Here is a 25,500-nt window from a genome sequence, read left to right as displayed (position 1 = left end):
CACACTTCGTGTTTTTGAGTTTTTGAGACAAACTTTGACTTTACGATTGACGGACACTGCCTCCATGATCGAACGGTTGCCATACTGGACTGCCACGCAAGAGGTTCCGAGTTCGATTCCCGGGCCGGGAGATATATTTGTATGGTCTACATTTATATCTCTCTTGAGTTTGAGTGTAATTTGTGGTTGTCTATGCGTGTGTCTATGGCACCCGCGATACAGTGTTTCCCTAGTGCGGGGCTATGAGTGTGTGCGCGTTATTATTACTTTAAAAATAAAACATAAAAATAAAAATAATACTGGCAGCTGTTTAATTATTTTTTCAACTACGAATTTGGAATGTTTGTGTTCTATTCGTAACTGTTAAAATTAATTTCTATTATTTTTCCCGTGATGAAGAGAACAAAACAATTACGTGCGATTGTAATTTCGCTGCATAAGGCGGAATAAACCTATAACCTTTTTTAAAAATTGTATTCTGTGAAGTTCTCTGTTGTTGTGGATTCTCCTCTCAGTGAATTCTGTCGAAATTCACCGGTCAAATTTTGAGTACAAAACGCGTGTGTTCCTTAACTTGACATTGGCGGAGTCGTCGATGGTGTCAATGGAGCTATAACATTATAAAAAAGAAGAAATTTTTATGTATATTTTATTTCGTACCAAAGCTTATGAACAGAAGTGGTCTCTAAATATTGATAATGTTATTATTACTATTATTACTACTATTTTTTGGTTCTAGTCCCACGGTCACGGTTGACCTGATAATGACATACATTTCTAACGAAAATGAAGATAAACCAATCGTTTCTGTGTAGTAAATATACGAGTACTAAGTATTAGGTATATGGTTAAGCCACCTTTCTTTGAAAATGATTTTTATTTTATTAATAAATTGACAAAAACATGTTCTATGGTCATAAACATATATGAACACGTAAGAGAGCCGTTAAAGTTTGAAAAATGGCTCTTGTAATGACTCACGCTGCATCGGCTACAGTTTACTTTGAAGTAAAAAAAGGCAGCAACCATATATATAAAGCGGTTTCCTAATCAGTAAATCAAACATTCATTTATATGCTATAAGAAATGGAATACTGAAATATACACATATAAGGGACAAATACGTACCTTATAAGTATACATGTCAATTCTAACCATGTATTATATTTTTGTTATTATTATAATATAATACATTAGTGATGTGGATAAATTTTCTTTCATAATTACTTGTATATGGGTATACGTACTATATTCATTCATCAGACTAAAAAATACGATACGATCACAAAATCTAAATGAGAACAGAATACCATACAAGTATGACATCTTTTAGCATTACCTACGTAGTGGCTTGATTATTGCAAATTTAATTTCGATTAGTTACAATTTCTGTAAATTCTTAAACCCGTGCAGGTACTAGATGAATACTTATGCAAAACGAAAATTCTTAAGAAAAAAGCGTTTTAACATTTTGGCACGGTACGCTACAAAGAAAATCAGGACGCACGAGGGTTCGTGACAAAATGGCGTGTGGGACCAGCGTCAAAAATCGATCGCCACCTCGAACGTATTTTATGGTAATAAAGTCCCAGATCATTCGGCCAACACTCGCCTTACTCCTTCGAAGGAAAGTTTAAGTTATTTCTTTGAAACCAGACGACGTTCGTTACTTGATGTTTGCCCTACTTCCAACGATTTGTTGACTATACTTTTAAAGCCATTTCGTAGTTTTCTATTTATTTAACTCTATCGAGATTACCTTGATTTGAAAGTGAATTTAATGCTAAATGAAACAAAGCTTTTCAATTATTTCGATTTATTTCATAAAAATAAAAAGTTTCGAGTCATAATTTCATCGAGCCTTTTCTTTTAATTTTCAGTAGATTAAATGAAGTTTTTATGTTTTTTATGTTTCTTCTTTTTAACAGGTTCTTCAATTAATGCATCAGATTCGTCTACTATGTCACTCGCTTCAGAAACGTCTTTACGCTTCTTTTTCTTTTTTTTAGAGTCCTGTTGAACAACATCGGTAGTTTCTCTAAAAGTTGCTGAGTCATGTTCTTCCCTTTGCAAGGTTTTATGTTTCTTTTCTTTCTTTTTATCTATTTCCAAAGATTTTTCAACATTCTCACTCTCAGGTTTATCGCAAGCAGATTCATTATGATTACGTTTGTCATTTTTTTTGCGCTCCTCATTTCCAGGCTCATTGTGGTGTAATGGCATTTCGTAGAAATTATTTTTAAAGTTTTCATTAACACTGTTCTCTGCCACTGAATCTATATTTTTCTTTTCACTGATATCTGACGCACTAACATTTTGAATTTCTTTGCTCCCATCTATATGTTTCTTTTTCTTTTTTTTCTTATTGTATGTCTCAACATCGTCATTCAATTCTTCGTTATTATCCTGAATCGTTGCCATGTTTTCAGTAGACAGTGTCATAGATTCTGCATTTTGTCTCCTTTCCGCATTTTTAGGATCTCTATCAAGCACCGCCAAAAAGAACCCAATAGTAAAATCAGAATCAGGTTTGGAATACATACAACGAGTACCCATACTTCCGTACATACTAGAACCAAAATTGTTCCACTGTCCTTTCAGCAGTTCTTTGATGTCTTGTACTTTCCATTTGGCTCTTGAGGCCTTTACTACATTGGTGATAACCCTTTCGTTCTCTTCGGGGAAAAGTGAACAAGTACTGTAGACAATTCTCTTTGCATTTGGGAAGGCATTCATGGCGTGTTTAAGAAACTTCTCCTGTAGCGATGTTAGTTTGGCCAGTCTGGTATCTTCAATATAGTTGTGTACGCAGAGTTCCATACCTACGTGTTTAACAATTGATATTGAAAAATGTGTTCAGAATGCAAATTGAGATTGACGACGACAATTTTAGTCAGATAACGTTTTCATTAACTGGCACTATTTAACAACGATACACAAATACAAAATTTACTTAAACCAATTAAACAAAAGTTTCGTAAAAACGAGTTTGTAAATTATCAACACTGAAAGTATGGCGAATGACACTACCATTTAAACATGACTTAAGAAACCTAATTTCATTACCTGATCCTGAGCAACTAGGGTCAAGAATTATGTACTCTACATCGTCGTAGTCCCCTCTTCTAATTTCCAGGCAATCCTTGTTGAGTGTTTCGACACACTTCGAGCCAGTTTTCTCAACGAAGTCGCATAACGTCTGATATCGTTTCTCGTTCCTTTCTACTGCGTAGATTTTACCCTGGGTGTTTTCAATGACATTAACTTTTGTTACATATTGTGAAACTAACATAAGCTTGCTGTAAGGGCAATTTTGAAACTAGACCTCAAAGTGTCTTTGAGAAATAAATTTAAGGAAATTAACAATTACACTGGCGTCATAGTACATTTAGAAAAATGTAATATGTAGAAATAACAATTTTTTAATGAAATATGTGTAGGGTGTAAATTTGCGACGGGGCAGCAAAGGCAACTACCTTAATTGTTGTAGTTACAGGCGAATGGTTCTAGAAGACTATCCATGAATTTGGAAGATATTTTGATTGGCATTCACAGATTTTCAAAAAATGGTACAGTCAGCAAGATCAAAGCCAATTTATACTAAACTACTTACTTTGCATTTTGTAGGAACATATTTAGTAATCAGTTATTCTAGGTAGATGGTAAAAAGTTTTTTGCGATTTCTGACATTTCGAGTACTCTTACCTCAGTTGGTCCCATAAAGACCATTGATCCTTACCAGAGACTGGATCGAATGGCATAAAAAAGTTTTGTATAAATTGCCTTTTATCTTGCCGACTGTACCATTTTTTCAAAATCTGTGAATGCCAATCAATATATCTTCAAAATTCATGGATAGTCTTCTAGAACCGTTTTCCTGTAACTACAACAATTAAGGTAGCAGGCTTTGCTGCCCCGTCTCAAATTTACACCCTGTATAAGATACTGAGTTTTCTGATGGTGAAAAAAATCACGTGTCAACATTGAATCCTATAGCATTCGTCGGTTTTGCGCGCCAGATACGCATGTTCTTTTTAAACCCTCCTGATGACTAAGGTGTTTTTGAAATAAGCTTCTATTCTAGAAAACCATATTTGGTACTGCATTCATCACAGAATATATGAAATTATTATGCTCTTAGAATAAACCCCTTTACGCACAAAAAAGAATATTTACTTGTACACACCTCATTTCTCATAAAAGCAGCAAGTTGCGTAGTCTTCATTCCTGGCGCTGCACACATGTCAAGCACGACGCTTCCTGGAGGTGGAGCGAGGAGATGTACCGCCATTGCTGTGGCCTGGACAGCATTAAACATGACTTAGACAACTTTTATATTATTAAGGTTAACAATACACATTATTCAGTAGTAATGCAACATTACATAACTAACAAACAGTCTAACAGACTGGTTAAGCTTTAGGTTCCAATAAGTATTGAGGGGTAGTAGGGCAAAAGTCTTAAACCTTGGCAAACATACCTTATCCTGCAAAATTATTTTGTTCTCCAAATACAAATTGTGTTCATGCAACTTAGTTCCCGCGGGAAAAACAAACATTGATTTCAGATGATAATCCTGAGTAAAGTCATATTCTGTCAATTGCTGTATCTGGGTAAGGTAAACATTGTAGGATTCCGATGTGCAACGCATGTAATGATATCCTTCATCTTGAAATTCTCTAATAGCATCAGATGTTGTTAGGAGGTTTGTATTGATTCTTACGTAGCGTGGTCTGCGGATTACTGTAGAATAAACATATTAGAAATATTCTAGTTTAGTTATTGTTATAGTGACAAACTTCATATTTAAAAAAAACACTTTTATTCAACCTCAATGCAAAATGTACCCCTTTACTAGTGTAAATACAAAACTGTAATCTAGTTAATATGTAGATTAAATTAAGCTTACACAGTACATTTGTAACTTAAGCACTTTAGTCAATTATTTTCATCTTTCTCCTAAGTATAAAAGTGAAGTTGTGGCAACTTGCAAGTGAAATAACACAATAACTCGAGCCACATCATTTATTATTCCGACTATTTGTTGTAAGTATCGAGTTCTTAGGTTTTCGCGATTGTTACACATAGGAAATGAAATTATTTTTCTGGATTTAAATCGTATATTTGTTTTTTCAAACAACGACCAACGTTTCGGGCCCTTTTTTTTTTCCTCTAATGAAAAATCCCAAACAGACATAAGACTGCAGTACTAATTAATATGTTTTAGTTTATTCTAATTTCTATTAATAATTAATAATAAATTGAACTTAATAAAAATTCATTCAATAAAATAATTTGTAAAACTTAATATAGCGTAAATTGGACTATTTTCTTTGTAAAATTAAAAATAAGGTATTTAATTAATAACTATTGTAACTATAGTGACAACATAGGGTGGTTTGCATCAATATTAGACATAACTGGTTGAAGACTGTACCACCTCAGTCAATCGTGATCATGGGACCTGTAAAGGTCCCGAAACGTTGGTTTGTTTGAAAAAACAAATATTTATTTTTATTTATTTATTTATTTTTCAGGGATAACAAACAATTGTACATGAAATGTTTACAATCAGAGTTAAATATTTCTAACATAGGTACACGTACAATCAACAGCATTATCCACAAGTTAAAATTATTAAATATACACGATTTAAATCCGGAAAAATAGTTTTATTTCCTATTTGTTGTAAACTAATTTTAAGTAGTCAAACAATGCCAAATTGTAAGAAAAAAACACACAATACATGCAATGATTTATTTTAAGACTTAGAAATTATATAATTTCGTACAACACATTAAAAAGCACACTAAATAAGATAATTGTAAAAATACTGCATGACCAAATTGGAATGTTTGTGAACACATTTCAATCTTGTTTTAAGTTTAATTCACTTTTTTTACCCAATGCAGGCAGGGGCTCATATGAATGTTGATCTATTTCATTCCCATGTTCATCATACTCTTTTTCATGATATGCTTTAAATGCATACATAAATATTAAACAGTTCACTACAATAACTGCAGCAACAACTGATGACACATTTCGTGTATAAGCACTCACAGAATAATGTTCAGTTAAAACATGTTGGACACCGAAAAATGCAATGAAAGGCAATGTGAACATAGCAACACTGTACAGGAATAGTGTACCCAGCACAGCGACAGTCCGGTCAACCATTTTGATGAGTGTTTAGGTGTTATTAGATCTGTAACGAAATAAAAAAAAATTACCTTTTGTCTTGGAGCTATCTTGGCCAAATGTGTTGTGTTTCTCAAGCCGATCTTTATATGACAATATAGTTTGCACAGGTTTGCTGTTGCCAGGCAGTTCCTTTTTGCCAAATAATAATTCTGCTGTGAGGACTTTTGCCAGCCATGGATCTAAGCGAGGCTCTTTGGTTAGCAAACCACAACTTTCAAATATTTTATCTATCTCGGCTGCATGTTTGATTGTTTCATTAATCAGTGCGTAGAGCACGTTAGTCCTCTGTAAATTCCGAAATTTAAATATGATTCTGTGTTGTAATATATACTTGTAAAGAGAAGGAATATGAGAAAATAAATAATAAAAGAACACTTACGTAGTGGCGAAGTTTATCGTCGTACAACAAAGTTTTCACGCTACCTCCTTCAATTGAAACTTTTTTAAATATATTCGCAGCAATTTTGAAATGTCTTGGCACCTTGACAGAGTGCTCAAACATTGTTCATTTAATGCAGCAGGCCTACAAAAAATATTTCATTTCGAATAAAACATTGCCCAATTTATCACGAGACAAACGTCAATAGAATATTTTTAAGGTTAAAATGCGTTTAACTTTCGTTAATTTAAAAATCAAAGAATATAATTAAAACTGTGGCTGATAATTGTTACAAGAACGCAAATTTTTGATACAAAATAATCGAAAACTTGCCTTGGAGGTATCTGGATCTTGGACAAGTGCAAATTTTATGGTTAATTTATCATTTTAACCGTAGTATTTCTTATTAGTTTGTGATTTTAAAAAAACCAAGTTTTTTTTAATTTGAACGCAACCATTTGCCAAAATGAAATAAAGATTCCCATTCAAAGAAAAACATTGTTGGTTAGGTACTTTATACTAACGATCAATGGAAAGCTAAAGCGCATAGGTATTTAGTAAGGGGTTCGATCTGCATATTGACGATTTTTATATATACATAACTCGAAGATGTAAATAATACTGTTTCAGATATTATTGAGTCACTTGAGTTATGGAAACCAACATTAAGTGTGTGGGTCAAGAACACGTCTAGCAGACTTAAAGACTATCCACACACATCAGGGCCGTGCCCGCGATGTGGACGCGTGCTAATTTATATGAACTACGGGCCCGTCCCGGCGCCGGCCCGGACACGGACATGTGTGAACGAGTTCATACAAAGAACACGCAACGATATTTTTTGAGCCCCTGACGGAGCACGGCTCGGATATGTGTGGATAGACCTTTAAGATTTTCAATTCTATGTCATTTACCATGACAAAGTTCCTTAGAGGATGGAAAAAAAAAAATAAGTAATAGTCTAAGCAAAGTTCAAAGTTTCAAGCTTGATGTGCAAACAAATTTTGATAATATTGTCACTTAATTTGATATAACTTCATTACAATACTACATAGTAAACGGTAAAGACGCCAATGAATCAAATTATGTTCTGATGTAAATAGCTCATATCACATTGATACATAAATTGTATACAAATACCTATATACTGTTTACTTTGCTAGATTTTCGTTTTTGTGATAAGAAATAAAAAAAATAAAAGGTTTTGAGACCTAGAAAGGTATTTAGGATATTTGATAAATTGTATTTAAACCCATAATCTTATTATACCGTGTGTTGATTTGCATTCTCGCCATACTTAAGAAATAATATAAATAATACTATCATTTAAAAATATAAAAAATATTCTGTTCAATATTCTGACTAATTGTACCTACTAAAGTTTTGCAAAATTGTCTTTAAATCGTATGCACAGCGCCCGACAATGGGGCCTGAGCAAGCCCAAGTGAGCTCTCGGGCACTCGGCATTTCACCGAACCCAAAGTAATCTTTTTTGAGCACCTGATTACCTACTTTTTATTATCATGATTACGTATTGTTATAATTTTATAATTATTTACAATAATTAGGGAAGTTGACTGCAAATGTTTGTTTCTTTTTGTAATTTATATTTGGTGCTTACCAATTCTAGGTTAAGTACCTACTCGAAGGAATTGCCAGAAGTGTCCACCAATCACCATTGTGACTGGCTTTGGCTTTGCACACTTGACTTCACAAGTTTGAAAGCAGCGACGTATTATACGTGGAATTGTTCGACATTCGGTAATCTTCTCCATGTGAACGTTTATCACATCACCCCATTAGACACACTTGCCGTCCATAATCAGAAGGAGCGCTACCTTGATAATACAGTTCTGGTGAACACCAAACAAAGCTCAAACCACGCGCGACTGACTTACAAGAGAGTAACAGAGTCGGTTCGCCGTGCGATGGCACGCGCGGTGCAAATGTTCCATGACCGTTGGATCAGGTTATTGCGAATCTATGTTTACCGCAACTAAATAAAAATAAAAATTTAGGAATATTTTTTGCGGTTTATTTTTTACTGATTTCGATTCAATTTTGGATATAGAATAAATATTTACTGAGGTAAATATGGCGAGAATGCAAATCAACTCATTGTATAGGATCATTGATATAAACTTAATAATTCGTACTAGGTAGGTCATTTTTTGGGATAAATAAAAAATCAAAGAAAAAATAATAAGAAATGAAACTATTTTTCCTGATTTAAATCGTGTATATTTGTTTTTTCAAATAAACTGGTGTTTCGGGCCCTTGACAGGTCCCATGGTTACGGTAGAGCATTGACCATGACATTTAAATCCGAATTTAAATAGTTTCATTTCCTATGTGTAACAATCGCGAAAACCTAAGAACTCAAAGAAATAATTTCTTTTTATGTAGTGAGCTGACTGTAATGTTGATTATTATCAGTTATCAGTAGGGGGAAGTGGGGCAGAATCGTACACTTATTTCTAACTTTAATTTTAGGCTACTAAATGAAATTAAATGAATGAAAAATTTTAATCTAAAAAAATGGGAATTGGCCAATTCTGCCCCACCTGTGGGGTATTTTGATACATCGCTTCGGGCACTTAGATGTGTGAATCAACGCAGTGTGCCATTCCTGGTTGCCACGTATTATAAGCACTAGGTGATAAACTGTTCATATAGTATGACGCTATATGTGCTTCAGCACTTGCTACATCAAGACTTCTTTCTAGGGCACCATTTGAAAAGTGTTCTTTGTAATGTAGTCTTGAAAGTAGAAATATAGGTTGAAAAGCTGACTATAGCGCAAAATGTCACTAGTTCGCCTTTTTACAATAACTTGTTGAAACAGTATTACATTTTTCGTACAAAAAATCTAATAGGACCACTTTAATACGTACCAAACTGCCCCACTCACTAGTGTGTACCTCACCAGCCAATTTAGATTTTTTTTTATTTATATTAATTATTTAAAAAAAATCTTCATATATTCTCTCAGTCCCATGAAATTCTAGTTATTGAAAACTCTAGTTTAGCCTGTATAAAGACATAAAACCCTGTAAAGTGAACAAAACTGCAGTGGCCCTCGTATTTGTGTTGCTTATTTTTTTAGTCAACGGCTGTGAAAACACTGTGACCTGTCAAACAACAACATCTAAGTGGTGAGCTGCACTCAGCATGTCTATTACTCACACTCACGTACAAAAGCACGTTTTAGTATTATCACAAATAATATTATGTTTGAAGATATAGAGATAGTGCAGGTGTATGAATGTGCCCCCTGTATCAAACTGCCCCGCTTCCTGTTATTTGTTTATATGATAATAGAGAGTATTTGTATTGTAATACATACGGTGAAGAGCTCATCAAGCTTGACAATGTACTTTGGACCAAGGTTCATTCTAGGTCTGGTTTTTACATATAATGATATGACTTTACATCTACGAATATGTCATGCACATGTCACACAATTCTCCTGAAAGTGGTACGGTGAGTATTCTGTGGTCGTATTAAATGATTTGTTTGAACATTTTCACAGTGTTTCCTTGAATGGGCACCTTATTAAAAAATCACGGAGTTTAGACCATAGACAATTTACTTACACACAAAAATATCGTATTTTCGTTGCACGTAATCTTTATTTACAATTTTCCGAGGGAATATCCGTGAGATTTTAGTAATTTGTCGTGATATTTATATAATATGTGAACATTTTCTATTCAGGTAATACAATAAGCCATGTCCGCCTCTTATTTATCAATGTTGTTTGTGTAATTATCAATGTCAGTTTCTTTTCGAATGGCGATTTGTCCCTTGTAAAATACCAGGAAATACAATGATTCAACATCGCAACGCAGCGGTTTCAATAACAATGAGTAATGTCTTTTGTACAATATTTTCAGTGTGTGCCAGCAACCGCGTCGCTATGTAACTCTATCAGTGAAAGGTGTTGAAATGTGGGGGTAATTTTGAGTAATCAGGCGGAAGTCTATCAAAACAATGGTTCCTGCGCCGAGCAGCCCGCTTACGTGGGATTACTGGACGGCCTCGCCGGTCGACTTCGTGGAGCTGACATGTCTGATGCCAAACTCCGTGTTTATATCCCTAAGGGCGAGCTGGGACAGCACCCTGCAGGATGTCAAGGAGGTTAGTATTTTAAGTATCCTGTATCGGTGTGAGTCACGCTTTTCGCCAACACATTGTTTGCTACTCTAGGAAAGTAGGTTAAAGTATTGGGTAATATGTTTACAGAGATAGTTTTGATTTTAGAAAGTAGACCATATTGTTTACATGTGGATGTACTCATTTTAAGCATGTGGGCTGGTAAATTACTGGTGTGGTAGGTAATTGATTATTTAAAAATTTTTAAGTGTTTTGTAAAAAGAGCAGAACACTGATAAAGTTCTTTAAATATGTTGTTATCTATTGTAATGTAATAAATGATTTAAACAAAAATAATTTATAAATAATATAATTTAATGATTGTCTAGTGATCTGTATCCCCATCACTGCAGATTGTTTTGATTGAATATTCGACAAAAATGTTCTTTATTTACAACTATAAATGATATTTCAGGAACTATGGGACAAAGCAGCAAAATATCCCCTCTTTGGGATGCTGCACGAGATGTCCGGATATGTGTTCCGGTTTGTTAACTCGCTGGCAGCCCCAGAGGAGGTGGATGATGAGAGCAAGAGACTCCGAGATATTAGACCTGTGTGTGGAGTGTTGATGATCCATGAGCGGTCTATTGAGAGACCAGGAGAACAGTTGTTGAATACACAGATTAGTCATTTGATTGGGAGAGGTGAGACGTAATTAAAATTTGTCATAGGAGATAATAGATAGTAAAGACTACAACAAAAATGTGTTGTTTGTAGAGTAGGAAGGCATGAAAGTCCTTGATGTTGATCAATTTTGACAACTTAACAGGATGAAGAAAAAAATTGTTTGTGTCATTTATATAGCATCTGCCCCTGTAGTTGAAATTGGCGCGCGCTATTGGCTGTCTTAATCAGATCTAATTTATATAGTCAATAGTGCACGCTTCTTTAAATTTTATCGTGTGGCGTCGTGACTATGACGCGTAGCTATGCTGCAGGGGCAGGTTTATTAAATATAAATACGTAGTTTTTAAATATTTTTATTACATGTGTACGTATGTACATACATAAATGATTTTTCTTCATCCTGTAAAGTTATCAAAATTGAGATAGTACAGGTTGCCAGTTTACAGTCGATATGTTAGCCCAGGAGTAGGTAATGTGTACCTGTTAGAGGTCAACATTGGCTTGGTGTAGAGGCAAGTCACTCTCTTTATAGTTAAATCTACATTCTGTGTCTTTCACTTCAGGGGGTCAGACTATTTTGAGATAAACTGTGTTTATCTGCAAAAGGACAGTAAAAAAAAATTTTCCTGTCACACACATTTTAAATGGAACTAAAATATTAACTTGGTTTTAATGAAAATAAGAGCAGTTACATAAAAAATTATCAATTAAATTCCTCTGATAAAAATTGAGATGACTCAGTATTTAAGAATTATCAGTTATTTCAATATTACTTGTTGATTGCTATCAGTAAATACTGGAAAACAAGTTACATTAAAGTTCACATGAAATAAATGACTATGATATATAGGTGTCATATCTATAGCAATTATTAATTGTAACTTTGATATATTTCGTAAAACATTGAAAAAATAATAGCTCATTCTCTTTCTTAAAAACATACTTAATGCACTTTTCCTTTGAATCCTTTTGCATTATTTTCTAGCATGCACTGTTGCACTACTGTTTCTTAACATTACTTTGCTATTTTGTGTTATGTTATTTTTTAAGTTCGTTAAGTTGTTGAATTTTTTAAGTTTAGAGTGTTTTAACTGCCTCTGTGGCCAAACGGTTACCATGCTAGTCTTCCACGCAGATGTCCCGGTTTCGATTCCCAGGCCGAGAGAAATATTTATGTGGCCTACATTTGTTTCTCTCGTGAGTTTGGGTGTGCTTTGTGGTTGTCTATATGTGTGTCCATGGCACCCACGATACAGGGTTTCGCTATTGCGGGGCTATGCGTGTGCGCGCTATTATTATTGTTAACTCATAACTTTTCATCAGGTTTAAATGAATTCGACAATCTTCGAAGTTCAGAGGTCAATGATTTTCGAACAAGGATGCGTAATTTAGCAGAAGACTGCCTTATGAAAAGAGCTCAAAGCACTTTGATGGAAAGACTTCGGTACCAATTCCCGCCACGATTGGCAGACTATCCAGCTGTACCTAAGACCTTACTCAGCCATCTGAACAACCATCGCTTTATACTTGTCACTAAAATTGCCAATACAGAGGTGAGTTTTATTTATAAATGCTTGCGAAATCTTTTATTGTTTTATTCTTTTGTAATTTAATAGTAATAAGAAATTAAACATATGTTTGGAATAATTATTGTATATTTACACATTGACTTACAAATAAATGGACGACAGGTCTAATACAAAACCCACGAAAAAAAGTCCCAAGTCAACCTATTTAAACATAGTGACATGTAAAGGAATACGAAAAAGCTAAAACGTTGAATTTAAATTGTAATGTCATCGCAGTACTGTCTAATTTTTCTTGCTTCGCTGTCAGTCAAACAAACGAAGACTAAAGCGTGAATGACTCTCTGTATACGATTTTAACGCCCTATAAGTTCGGACACTTTTTAGCGCGGACCCGACGTCCATATAATTGTAATTGTAAATGAATGAAAGAGTGATGGATTGACTTCAATTTTTTCAATACTGTAATCAATCACTTTTCAAACTCATCAGTTCTTATAACGTTAAAATAGAAGTAAAGTTACCATAATCTCATACAATAATCATAATCAATTTTCCGTTAAGGAATAAATGTCCCAACATTATCTAACTCCCTATGTCAGTGGACAAAATAGGTATGCAATTGTTATGACATGGGTGTGTAGGTATAAGTTGTTTACTACAACATTATCTAGGGAACTCAATTTGCGTCATTCAGTGACGAGGTAGATAAAATGTCGATCTAACTTAAACCATTTTGTTTACTGAAAAGCAATATAACTTTTCGTAAGTTTTAACTTTATTTTATTTTGTTAGATGTATAAAACAATTTATTGTCTATATTACAATTTATATCCAAAATGTTAATGTAAGACAACATATACATACATACGTACAGTTTTATTACACATAACGTGAATATATATGTTGGTGTAAGCAAAAGAAGGAAACAATCTTAAATGCTGCCAGACTAACAACTACCATATGGATGTAATTTTGACTTAACTGATAAACAGACAATTTGAAATGTTTGAGGAAATAAGTACAGAATCTATATACCATAGATTATTTGTGAAAATATGATGAAATTCTTTTCAGCACATTCTTCTACAATTTAAAGTTTTTAGCCAACAGGAGGATTTGGTTTAATGTTAATGTCGAATAGCAACAAGGTCTCTGTGTATTACTTTATGCAAGTGAATGAATGTTCTGTTTTTTTTATTGTTGTATCCATGTGAGCCATGCGTGCGACTTGTGCAGCTACCAAGATTTCACATGACATTCAATAGTGCTTTCGAATGTTTATGAAAAACTCCGGTATTACTTCATTGGATTAATGTGGCCCTCTGCGGCCCAACACTGTGGCCGCTAGATGAGGTAATGGTTTGAATTGCCGCTAAGACCGATTTGCTGATGAATTTACAGGCACATGAGGCTTGTCAACTTATATTGAGATATTGAGGGGTGACAGGCGCATTGGCAATGCCCCACAGATCTTTGCGATTTAACGCTCTGAGTGGCATTGCAACTGTTATGGATGGGTTAGTTTACCATCAGGCGCACGACTTGTTTATCCCGTCAGTTGACATTATAAAAAACGCATATCTGACATCCGTCCGACCAAATTAAAAGACACAAGCTTCATTATTATTATATCTATTTTAAACTCTCGCTCCCCCAAGGCCTAAAAGATTAATTTTGAATTTTTAAATGGGAGAGGCGGTATTTCCCGGCAATGGCACAGTCGGCCGGGGTCAGGTACTCAGGTCTAAGATCCGGCGAACAATACGTGCCGTATCGAGCAGGACCGCCTTCTGCATTTGTGCTGGAAGCGACACGCCACAGAAATCCAACCGCCTCAAGCTATTAGAAAGGCTGACTGGAATTAACCCATTTGCGGACAAAACAATTGGGATTATTTCAGTGGCGGCCACATCCCACATGTCGGTGATCTTGTGCGCCAGGTCGAGATACTTATTATTATTATTATTAGGGTAGCTTCATTCGGGGCATATGTAGCCCCTCATCACTGCGACCATCAGTTGATCTATTGTGATCACCACTAATTACAGTTCGGTGGACTTTCCTGGCTCTGACAGATTTAATGTCCTTAGGTTATGGCATATGTCTTCCCAGTATGGAGCTTTGTACGCCCAAACATTGGGTGAGAAGAAGAGCAGGAGTATCGTCCGCTTCGTGGCAGAATCTACACTCTCTATTCTCTCTGCCCAGTATTTGACATGTACTTGTCAAGTCACATTGTCCAGTTAAGACTATTGAGCATTCTGATGCCATTCCTGTCCAATGACAGAGCGAGAAGCTCTGCAGTGTTTGAAACATGGACAACTATCAGGGCTTTTGAATGCTCAAGACCCTTACTCTGTAACCACATTTCTCGGGAGACGTGTGTGCTCTCGTTCAGCCGTGTGAGTTTTGGCAGGCTGTATGCTATCTCTATAAAGGGTTCGGGTCCAATAAAGGTTTCCCTAGCACCAACCTTTGCCAGTTCGTCTGCTGCCTCATTTCCCTCGACATCAGAGTGACCTGGAGTTCAGCGCAGGGCCACTTTATTCCTTTCCTTGAGAGCATTCAGTATAGTCACACATGAAGCTTCATATTTGACACCGGATGTCGGACGGAAAACGAGAGTACAGCGCCTGGTCTGAGTGTTCTGAGTGAATTCCGTTACTCTTGTAGTCACAGTACAGGGTATTCCCTAGTTTTAGATCTGGTAAATGATTGCTTGGCACATTAATATTATTATATAGAATAATTAAAGTGAAAACATAATGAATGCAGCAATTTTGTAGTCCCTTATTTGTTTTTCCAATGATATCATTGTTTAGAAGTCGTGCCAGTAAAAACCTACCGCATTATTGTGCTTCATTTACCTTAACAATTTGTTGGCACACTTGTGAAACCCATCTGAAGCAATGTTTTGTTTACGAGTTAATGTTAAATAAATAGGCTTGTTTTCCTTCTACTACGCTTTACTAGTTCTCAAAGTTCTCAAGATATTATTTATACAAATAAAAGTGAACCATGATCTTTGATAAAACTGGTGTTTAATTGTTTGAAGCATATACAAGGAAGTGACACAAATTACTTCAGGATCCACAAACGCGTTTTTTTTTTCAAACAAACCGACGTTTCGGGCTCTTTATAAATCATTACCAATAGGTAGCAATAGCGACCACGGAAGAAAAAACAATGGAAGTACCTTAGACCTACAACAACAACAATACACGCACAACGGTTCTGATAGTAATCAATACTATCAAAACCGTTGTTGCTAAACTCTCACATTTATAATTTGAAAGACATGAAATGTTTAGAATGATTGGTCGTAGTTTCTAATTTAAAAAGAAATAACAAATCGTGGACTGTTAATATAAATTAAATTTGGCATAACGTTTTATGCTAATTACGACGTCTTAATATTATTTTGAAATTTCAATCAATATGCTGCCATCTAGCGGCCAATAGCTGAACGACGACGAATTCGAGATGTTCACTTAGTGCTCCAAAAAAGAAGTGACCGTATTGCAGCAGTATAAGGTTTACTTTCGCAAAATCATAACACTAAACACATCATTTAAAATTTATTAAAATTAAATAAGACTTCATGATGGTATGAAAGACCACTATAGATAATATTACAAGTGCGACTATAATGTTTGAACTACAACGTAGCAAAATAAGGCATTTTTCTACGACTTTCGAGATAATTAACAAACGTACAAAGCGAAAATGGCGCACTATATACTATGTGTGTGGAATTACGCGTACTGTTGGCACACGTGTCATGCAAACTAAGTACTTCTACTGTATTTATTATTCAGTGAATGGGGACAAACGAAGAACTCAATATATTTTCAAAACAGTTTATTAATTCAAATTTGTTGACTGACTAAAGTTAATAATAACAATAATAATAATGTGCCATGGGAATTCTTTGTACTAAGTGTACCAGAACAACAAAATTAATTCCGGGGTACTACCCAGAACAGATCTGCACCAATTCTAAAAGTTGTTTTCTCAAACTTGTCCTACTGAGAAACCCTGACCTCCTCATCTAGCCACCAAAGTTGCCAAAGTTACTGGGATAACGTAGTCACATTATTTTGTATGAAAACCGTTTTGTATAAGTGTTAGGTAAATCGTGGACTGAATTACAAGCTTTTCCTTGTCATACATTCACAACTTGGAATGTGTAATTAGGAAAAGTGGAATGTATTTTTGTAAGGTTTTCCTTGAATTACACGTGTTCTTTGAATGCATGTTGAGACCCTGGAGACCTGTAACACAGGTCTAGTTATCTCCTAGTAGACTCCAGTCTCCCTACCTTAAGGTATTTAACTTGTAGCTTAATTGAAATAATAACCAATCTGGAATTATGCAACCTTCCTTTTGTGAAAGTGAATAAATATGCAAGAAACTTCCTAGTATAGAAAACGAGACAGTTGTAGGTATGAAGTTAAAAAGTACACTGAAAATGTTACAATCGGTTCACTGGAAGAATGCATATTGACTAATTATTACTGACGAAGTTTACATGCTTTTTATGTGCGTTTAGAAGTTGATTGAAACTATGTTAACAGACAGAAGTAATGGAAATCTGAAATCTTCCTTCCTTATCATCCATCACCTTTCCTTCTTAAATGATCTCTTTTTGTCCTGAAATGTGAGAGAATGAAATCGGCCTAGTACGCTCTTCAAACAAATCTACTAACACCTTGATTTTATTGGTCCCTAGTATTATCTTCAAACAATAAAGGTCCACGGAAGTTTTATTAAATATCCGGCTGAGAACCGTTCCACAGCTTTTTGAAATTTGGTACTGGGTTTTACTCGTACATTATTTGTGAGCTACTTTAACTTGTTTAACATTTAAAAAAAAAAATCGATACAAACTTGCCTAAATTTTATTAAAAAAAAGAAAATATTTAAAAAAAGGATCATTTATGAAAAAAATATCACTATTTCGCGGTCACTCTTATGCTGATGTCTGACGGTAAAATAAATAATAAGAAACAAAAATAGGCGCGTTGACGTCGAGACAAAAAGTTTTTACAGAATTATTTTCGACGTGATATACTTTCAGTGAGAAATAGGTTTGAAAATGACCTTTTAAATAGTACAGCCGCAATAAAAAATTGTACCAACTCATCACTGCGCAAGATACGTTAACTCACTTCTATTAAATGGCGAGGAGTACGCCATTGTTTAAAATGTTATTTACTGTTAGGATTACGAGTGTAGTGACCGTATGGAGTAAGCATGAATTTCAAATGAGTTGAGTATGTTTCACAGCACTGGTAACTTTAACTTCGAGTGGGCAGCACAAGTTGAAATGTTAGGGAAAGCCACGTCCTAAAACGACTGATAGCGAATATCACGAGATGCTCTGGTAGGTTTCATGGTATATATACGATACGGAAGGGGGTCTGATTATTTAATTATTATTAATGTTTGTTTTTTTTTTATTTGTGTACCTTCATCTCAATGTTTTGTCGACACGTACACTCTGTAGAAGTTTTATGACACCTTGTATTTCTCGCTAAGTGAATTTGTATTCTTTTGAGAAATAAATATCTTAAATCATACTTTTGTACATCAGACAGACAGTTGAAACTAACCGGTAAACTTGTTTTTGAATGTTTTAAATTTAGTTTTTAGGTTATCAACATACAACTTCATGCAAAATTTCGTGATAATAAGCAATAAAAGGACTGTGAGACCGCTTCCCAGTTCTTATACGGTATCTTGATAAGTTGATATAAAACAAAAAAGAAAAAGAAAATATCCTCTTTACTGAATAACCCTATGCAAGTGTCTAATCTAATCCCTATTAAGCAACACTAAAATAAATAAAAACTAGAGTATTAAAACTAAGTTGAATCTATTAAAACTAAGTTAAATCTAAGCAAACTAGTGTATAATTGTAATGATTTAAGCTTCAGATGACTTGCAATGACATGTAAACATTACTTAATATGATAATAACAATTGAATATTTATGACTATTCATTGGGACGCATTTCTTCCCCAAGTTCCTCGGCAACGTCTTCATCGTCCTCTTCATCCTTTTCACCTTCTTCTTGCCATTGATTCATAAGTTCCTTTGCTTCTTGCCTGTGGAAATTCTTTTTATGACACCAAGTGACGGAACGAATCGTGCAAAACAAATCGTGCGCCTGGTGGTAAGCGACACGCAAATTGCAAAGATTTGAGTGGTACTGCCACCGCGCCTGTCACCTTGAGACATAAATTCACAAGTCCCATATCGCCGCTTTACTTTCTCAAACTCGTATCTTATAAAGATAGAGAGAGATGGCAAAACTTTCTATTTATTTTAAATTGCTTATCAAGGGGTTTAATTTGGATCATTACTTTAAGTATAGGTAAAAACCAGTGTGTGAATGTGAAGGAAATGTGATGTGAAATCAGGCTGCAAAATATACATATGCAATCCATTTTTTGCATTTCTGTAACTTTATGCTTTAAGATACGAGTTTGAGAAAGTAAGGCGACGATATGCCTGTTAATTTCACCCTTAAAAACCGGAACGCAATAATGCTCATATTACTGCTTCGCTACAGAAACAGGTGAAGTGGCAGCAAGACGAATTCTTTCACCCTTGTGAGCTCCTTAGCTCTACTCCCACTAAAATAGATCGCAATATCCACAACTCAGCGTGTGGCCTGATTAATTCAACAACACATTGTATTATATTTCATTCAATCATTCCACACTGTATCAATTCAGTCTGCTGGTTAGTTTAATATTAATCATCGCTGGAGCTTCACATGAATGAAATACAACTAGAGATGGGTCATGGATAAATATCATTGGGATAAATACTCAGGATAAATATCCATTTTTACTCGACATTTATCCAAAAACGTGGATAAATATATTTAATCGTGGTTTATATTTATATTTAGTAAAACAAAGTATATTTTTTAAAACACTTTGTGTACCTACACAATTTATTTTTATATCATGTGTTTTAATTAATAGATTTTGTGTGTGAAATGTGAAAGAGAATCCTTAGGCTATTTCAAGTCCAAACATGACTTTATTTAGTACGCAGTAGACCCCAAGAGACCATAAAGTTGGGTCGACTTTATTCACGCAGGATAGGTCAGCTCAAGGGTTACAGTTAATTTGACAACTTTCTGTCAATCGAATTTTTTATACCACTCGCTCGAAAAACGTAGGTAGAACAGTATTGTTACATAAAAGAATAACAAAACGTAATTATTTAATAAAAAATGAATTCTAATGAATTTTTTTACAAATAACACAAAAAAATAATTATCCATGTTTTAGGATAAATACTCAGTAAAAACGGATATTTATCGGGGAAAAACCCATCTCTAAATACAACTAACTTTAATACTGGCAACTCTAAGATTAGAGTACAATACTAAAATAGAGAGTGTCAAACTCTGATTCCGGTTACTTTTGTGTTCATACACCGGATTTATAACACAATGTCATGACCCGGTATTTCCTAACAGAGCACTTTATAGAGAATACGGCCATGAGCAGAAGCAAGAGATCTGCAGTTTCCAAGATCCTAGGTACTTCTTTGCATCCGTTTTCAAGTATAAAACTATCGCTTTATTACCTTTCTTCCGGCGAATATTCGGTTTTGTTAAAACGCTTGAGCTTTGGCAACGCAGCCAGCACCTCAACTCTGATTTCAGGATCTTCTTCCTCGACGGCGGCCTCTGCGCTTTCTTTACCCGGCCCTCCTAGATACGGAGTCCCTTTCAGTATGAGTACTTCTAGGGCTGGCAACATCTAAAAAAACCATTGATTTACTGAAATGTTCAACATTAAACTACGAAATAATATGAAAATGAAATTACGATCACCAATTGTCACTTCAGATTTTTGTAATATAAACATCGCACCAATGATTTTTATATACAGTGACAGTTACAAAAAAACTACCCTTCATTCAGTCGACCAAGTATCATTAACAGGTTTCATTTATACGGAGTCATTTGTAACAACTTCACTTTCGTGCAAAATAAGAATATTTAAATAGATATTCCTAAACGGTGATCACTCTGTGTGGTAGCAAAATATAGCGCGAGAGTAAATACCAGTCCGATGCAAAACGCGGGGGTCAGGGTCTGATACAAACTTTATTTTTGATAAATTAATGAATTGGTTTTGTTGTTTGGTCAAACCAATGGTTTTGTGAAAAACTCTAATGTTATTAATTTAGTAATAATAATAACGCACACACGCAACATTATCAGGATTCCCTGAGTCGCCAGTGCCATGAACACACACATAGACAACCACAAAATACGCCCAAACTCACGAGAGAAATAAATGTGGCCATACTAATATTTCTCCCAGCCCGGGAATCGAACCTGGGACCTCAGCGGAGGCAGTTAGTCCTGTGAAGTTGTCAGTATATTACAATTAACTCTGTATATACAATACAATGTAGAAAGAGACAGATTCTTCGCTACAAAGGTTTCCTAAAACTTACCCGCAGTTTCTTGACTTGCCTCAGCGTTGCAACTTTGCAGTTCCGCAAGTTCAAATATTGCAATTTAACTAATTCGGGGACGAAGCCGTTCAGGTACTTTATCGGATTGTTACGCACATGCAATATTCTCAAATTCGTCAACGTCTCAATTCCCAACAGACTTTTGATCTTGTTTCCCGCTAAATACAAACTGTCCAGTTTCGGGAAATCCATCGCAAGCGGTAACTCACGAATCACATTGTATCGGAAGTCGATGCATCTTAAATGGGGCATTTTGTTTACAACTATTTCATTTATTTGGTTGTAACCGACTTCTAACGTAGACAACTGTGGTTGAAACACGTGCTTGACTGTTGTCAATTGATTATAGTTTAAAATGAGCACTTGGAGGTATTTGCAAGTTTTTAAAGCAGCTGTGTATAATTCGTTATTATCAGCTTGAAGAAGAATTAAAAACGGTAGTTCGGTGACGGGCTGCAGTCTCTGTATATTGAGGTTGTTATTGGAAACATCGACAAATTGTAGATGTTTGAAGCAAGTGATTGCCTCTATGTTCGTTAGTTTCATCCACGTAATTGTAGCTTTTAGGTAAGTATACCTGTAACGAAAAATCTTAGATAATATGGTTTTAAATTTGGTATTCAAAATGAGGTTTTCGCCTTTAATACGAGAAGGCAATTATTTAAAAAAAAAACGGAGTTTCATTTAAGGAAGTTAAGGACCTTCAATAAAATTTGCCTTGAAATTTGACTGTTTATTTGGCTTCGTCGTCAAAGGTTCAAATTACGATTCACGAAAGGAAATTATCTTCCAAAAAAGTATTATATATATATTTCGCATATAAACCGAGGAGGAAGAAGTTTTCTGCTCACCCGTCCCCTTCAGCCGTTTTTCCCAACCAACTCAATCTTATGCTGACTTCGGATTTTTTTAGAATCCTTTCTTCGGATATATCAATGACCATTTTCTCCTCCTCCACGATTGCCTCGGTCACGGGCTCTTCTTCTGACTCAGCTTCCTCCGTCTCATCTTTCTTCAAGTTAAAATGTGATTTCAACATGAACTGCAAATCATCCGCTGTAAACGGTTAAGTTGGAGCTTTTGAGTAGTTATGTTGCAATTTTGACGCTTGTTGATGTAATGACAAATGAGCTTAAGCTGCCATTGTTTTTTTTAATTTTTCACCAATAAAGTTTTATATGCACTTTTGTTAAGTACCTTTCACTGCCCTTGACGGCGAGTTATTGCATTTTGTGTATAGTATTTAGAGTTTTGAAAACGATGTTAGAACGAAGTTTTTCTTTTTTGAAGGCAATAGTAATGAGGTTTACATTAGGGGATGAATCTAGTTTCTCTTACTTTCCGATGACCGATTTCAATAAAACTTGGCAAAGTTGAGGTAGAGTTTTGAGGTCGTTTTTTTTATAAAAAAGTTATATTATTATAAAAAAATTGTGCTCATTGGATCTCCGTCTCACTGGATGGAAAGTGACGATGAAGTCGACGATGGAGATGTGTAAATATCACTCTCGCCTTGAAAAGGCTTATAGTTATAGCGTTCAGGAATAGGTCTTCAGTTCGCTATAGAAATGTGGAAGCGTAATGCTTTGTGCGAATCCTTGTTATTACAAGGATTCGCACAAAGCATTTCGCCTTGTTATTACAAGGATTCGCACAAAGCATTTCCCCCCTAGGTCGCTATGTTTGGAAAGATTTGGATATTTCCAAACATGGGACCCCAACCTACGTCTATAATATATAAAAAGGGTGTAAAAACATCGTCAATCATTGCCTATATAAGACCTATGACGAAACAAGGTTTACTAGAAGTTATCACACAATAATGGTATTATAACTATTTTTCTATTGTTAATTAAATATATTTACTTAGTTTTTAAGCACTAATGTATAAAAAGTATGCACTTATAAGATGCCTTAGAGCGGTTACACGGCGACTATTAGCAGCAATACAAACGTGAAACGCGCAATTGCATCGTGACACAAACGCGCGATTGCGTCGATACAAACGTGCGACTGCATCGATGCAAACGCGCGGCAGCATTGACCTAGTCGCTTGTGTTGAGTCATAACGTGCGAAAAATCTGTATAGATTTATGCACATTGTTTTATTTTGTTAATTGTAAATTTAAAAGTGAAATATTTAAATTAATAACGTGTATCGCGTTTTCTTCGTTTTTGTACCGCGATTGTATCGCTGCTTAAGTCGCGCGTGTGTTTAAATATAGACTATTAGCGACGGCATCGCTGCTATATTACAACAGAATCAATTGTCCCAAACTCGTAACAATACTATTAGATTTGTATGGTTTAATCGTATAGGTTTATGACTGCATAAGGTGTCATAGCATTTTTTGCATCTGTTTAACTTATATTTGTAATGGAATAAGTAATTATCTAGTAACAATGTGATCCAGTATGGTTTCTCCTTCGCAGTTCTCGTTCTCCTCGAACGTGCCAGTCTCGGTCACGCCGCAACAGCACATCGAGAATATCCTACGCAAGAAAGCCAACTCGCTCAACATTCGCGTCGAACGTCCACTTAACTACGTGCTTAAGGTGCGTAAACATTCTAATCTAGAAAAAAACGACGAGAATTTTCGACGACGTTCTGCAGTCCATCAATTAGTACGAGAAGCCAAAAAAAATTGTCAGAGCGCAGAACAATTTTTTTTTCACCGTGAGCAATGCTTTGTTAACAGGTTTAATGTTAAATTATTATAAACCTTTATTAACCAGTTCACTTAAAAAATTGCTGATCATATAACAATGTCAATCAGTCAGTCAGTCAAGGAGGCGGTTTGTAACCATAGGACCTGATTTTAGATTTATAAAAATATTTAGGGTATAAAAATTAGTTTTGTTCACAGCAAATTAATAACACAATGTCAAAATAAATTTAATTACAATTATGATTACACACAATTATTAATATATTAATATTTTTCATTGAAATATATTTCTTATTAAATTTATCGTGACATTTTGGACTCATCAGCTTTTTAAGTTAACTTATCTCATTCTACAAGGATAACCTATCCAAACTTAACTGCCTATGTGGCCGAACGGTTACCGTACCTTTGTTTTTTTTTTGACGGGGGGGGGGGGGGAATCTTTATGGATACCCCTGAGCCCAGGGAGACTCAGGGTTTGTGTGGGGATCCAGATTGGAGGGCCTACCCCACTAAAACCCCCCCGGGTTTCCCTTTCGCCGGTTGAGTCGGCGCCGTGGGATCAGTGAACATTCACTACGACACCGCCCGGCCGTCCTAGCTTACGCCAGGGCTCCCGCGCCAACGGAGGGGCGAGTCGGCTGTCCTCCGACCCGCCCCCCAGACGAGTGAGGCCGTGCAATGCAGGCTCCGTAGTCCCTGTCCAGAGCCCGCTGGTCTCACTAGGGGATCAGGCGAGCAGCGAACTGCCTTCGCCTTCTCCCCGTACGTCTGCGCCGGAGCGGGTGCGCGTCCGCCGCGTCCTCGCGTACCCGCTCCGCGGCCTCCTTTTGCGACATAACCTCTGCGCAAAAGGAGGCCACCGCCTCCCAGGACTCCTCGCTATCGAGCATGGCGGCAACCACGCTCGGCAGCGAGAGGTCCTGCCCTATTATCCCCGTCAGAGTACGGCGCTGCTCATCCCACCGACTGCACACCTCTAGGGTGTGCTGCGCGGTGTCATCCGCAGCGCCGCACTCGTGGCACGACGGGGACGGTTCCCTCCTCGCCACCTTGTGCAGGTAGTGACCGAAGCAGCCGTGCCCGGTCAGCACCTGCACAAGGTGGTACGACAGTGGCCCGTGGAACCGGTTTACCCACTCTACGAGGACAGGGCGGATCGCCTCTATGGTACGAGCGCCATAGGGGGGATCCGCCAAGCCCTCTTTCCACCGGTACGCCAATGAACCTGACCCGGGTCCTCGATCCGAATCTTTTACATTGCGTGATTTTAAGCATTGTAATGCAGTCTTTGTAAAAACATCTAAATCCCAAAATATGGACTAAGGTTCTTCACTTCTCACCTACAGAATTATTCATTATTCTTCTTGGCGTGTCGACTCTGACGTTTGTATTTGTGAGGACCAGTATAAGTACTGG

At 35.9% G+C, this 25,500-nt stretch overlaps 3 protein-coding genes across 3 annotated transcripts in view; 1 reads left to right on the top strand and 2 right to left on the bottom strand.

Annotated features, from left to right (window-relative positions):
• Positions 1–6,758, bottom strand: part of LOC113237108 (probable 28S rRNA (cytosine-C(5))-methyltransferase) — a 28,585-nt gene extending 21,827 nt beyond the window's left edge. The window contains exons 1-6 of the mRNA XM_026473375.1: positions 6,584–6,758; positions 6,234–6,489; positions 4,481–4,743; positions 4,187–4,300; positions 3,067–3,241; positions 1,927–2,822 (exon numbers count right to left, since the gene is read on the bottom strand). Coding sequence (XP_026329160.1) covers positions 1,927–2,822; positions 3,067–3,241; positions 4,187–4,300; positions 4,481–4,743; positions 6,234–6,489; positions 6,584–6,706 — 1,827 coding nt within the window. The 5' untranslated portion in view covers positions 6,707–6,758. The remainder of the gene's footprint in view (positions 1–1,926; positions 2,823–3,066; positions 3,242–4,186; positions 4,301–4,480; positions 4,744–6,233; positions 6,490–6,583) is intronic.
• Positions 6,759–10,488: 3,730 nt separating this feature from the next.
• Positions 10,489–25,500, top strand: part of LOC113237107 (phosphatidylinositol 4,5-bisphosphate 3-kinase catalytic subunit delta isoform) — a 29,186-nt gene continuing 14,174 nt past the window's right edge. Inside the window, exons 1-4 of the mRNA XM_026473373.1 lie at positions 10,489–10,723; positions 11,154–11,385; positions 12,692–12,921; positions 23,846–24,067. Of these exons, the coding sequence (XP_026329158.1) occupies positions 10,577–10,723; positions 11,154–11,385; positions 12,692–12,921; positions 23,846–24,067 (831 nt within the window). The 5' untranslated portion in view covers positions 10,489–10,576. The remainder of the gene's footprint in view (positions 10,724–11,153; positions 11,386–12,691; positions 12,922–23,845; positions 24,068–25,500) is intronic.
• LOC113237414 (leucine-rich repeat-containing protein 23-like) lies at positions 18,676–22,485 on the bottom strand. Its single transcript, XM_026473868.1, has 4 exons — positions 22,264–22,485; positions 21,392–21,989; positions 20,510–20,685; positions 18,676–19,008 (listed from the first exon to the last, which is right to left on the bottom strand). The coding sequence occupies exons 1-4, from the start codon at positions 22,449–22,451 to the stop codon at positions 18,897–18,899; spliced, it is 1,074 nt and encodes a 357-aa protein (XP_026329653.1). The 5' UTR covers positions 22,452–22,485; the 3' UTR covers positions 18,676–18,896.

The sequence above is a fragment of the Hyposmocoma kahamanoa genome, unplaced genomic scaffold (assembly GCF_003589595.1).
Source record: "Hyposmocoma kahamanoa isolate Upper Pololo Valley unplaced genomic scaffold, ASM358959v1 93, whole genome shotgun sequence".
Classification (NCBI taxonomy): Eukaryota; Metazoa; Arthropoda; class Insecta; order Lepidoptera; family Cosmopterigidae; genus Hyposmocoma; species Hyposmocoma kahamanoa.
Note: the sequence above shows the minus strand (reverse complement) of the source record. Positions and strands in the feature narration are given on the sequence as shown.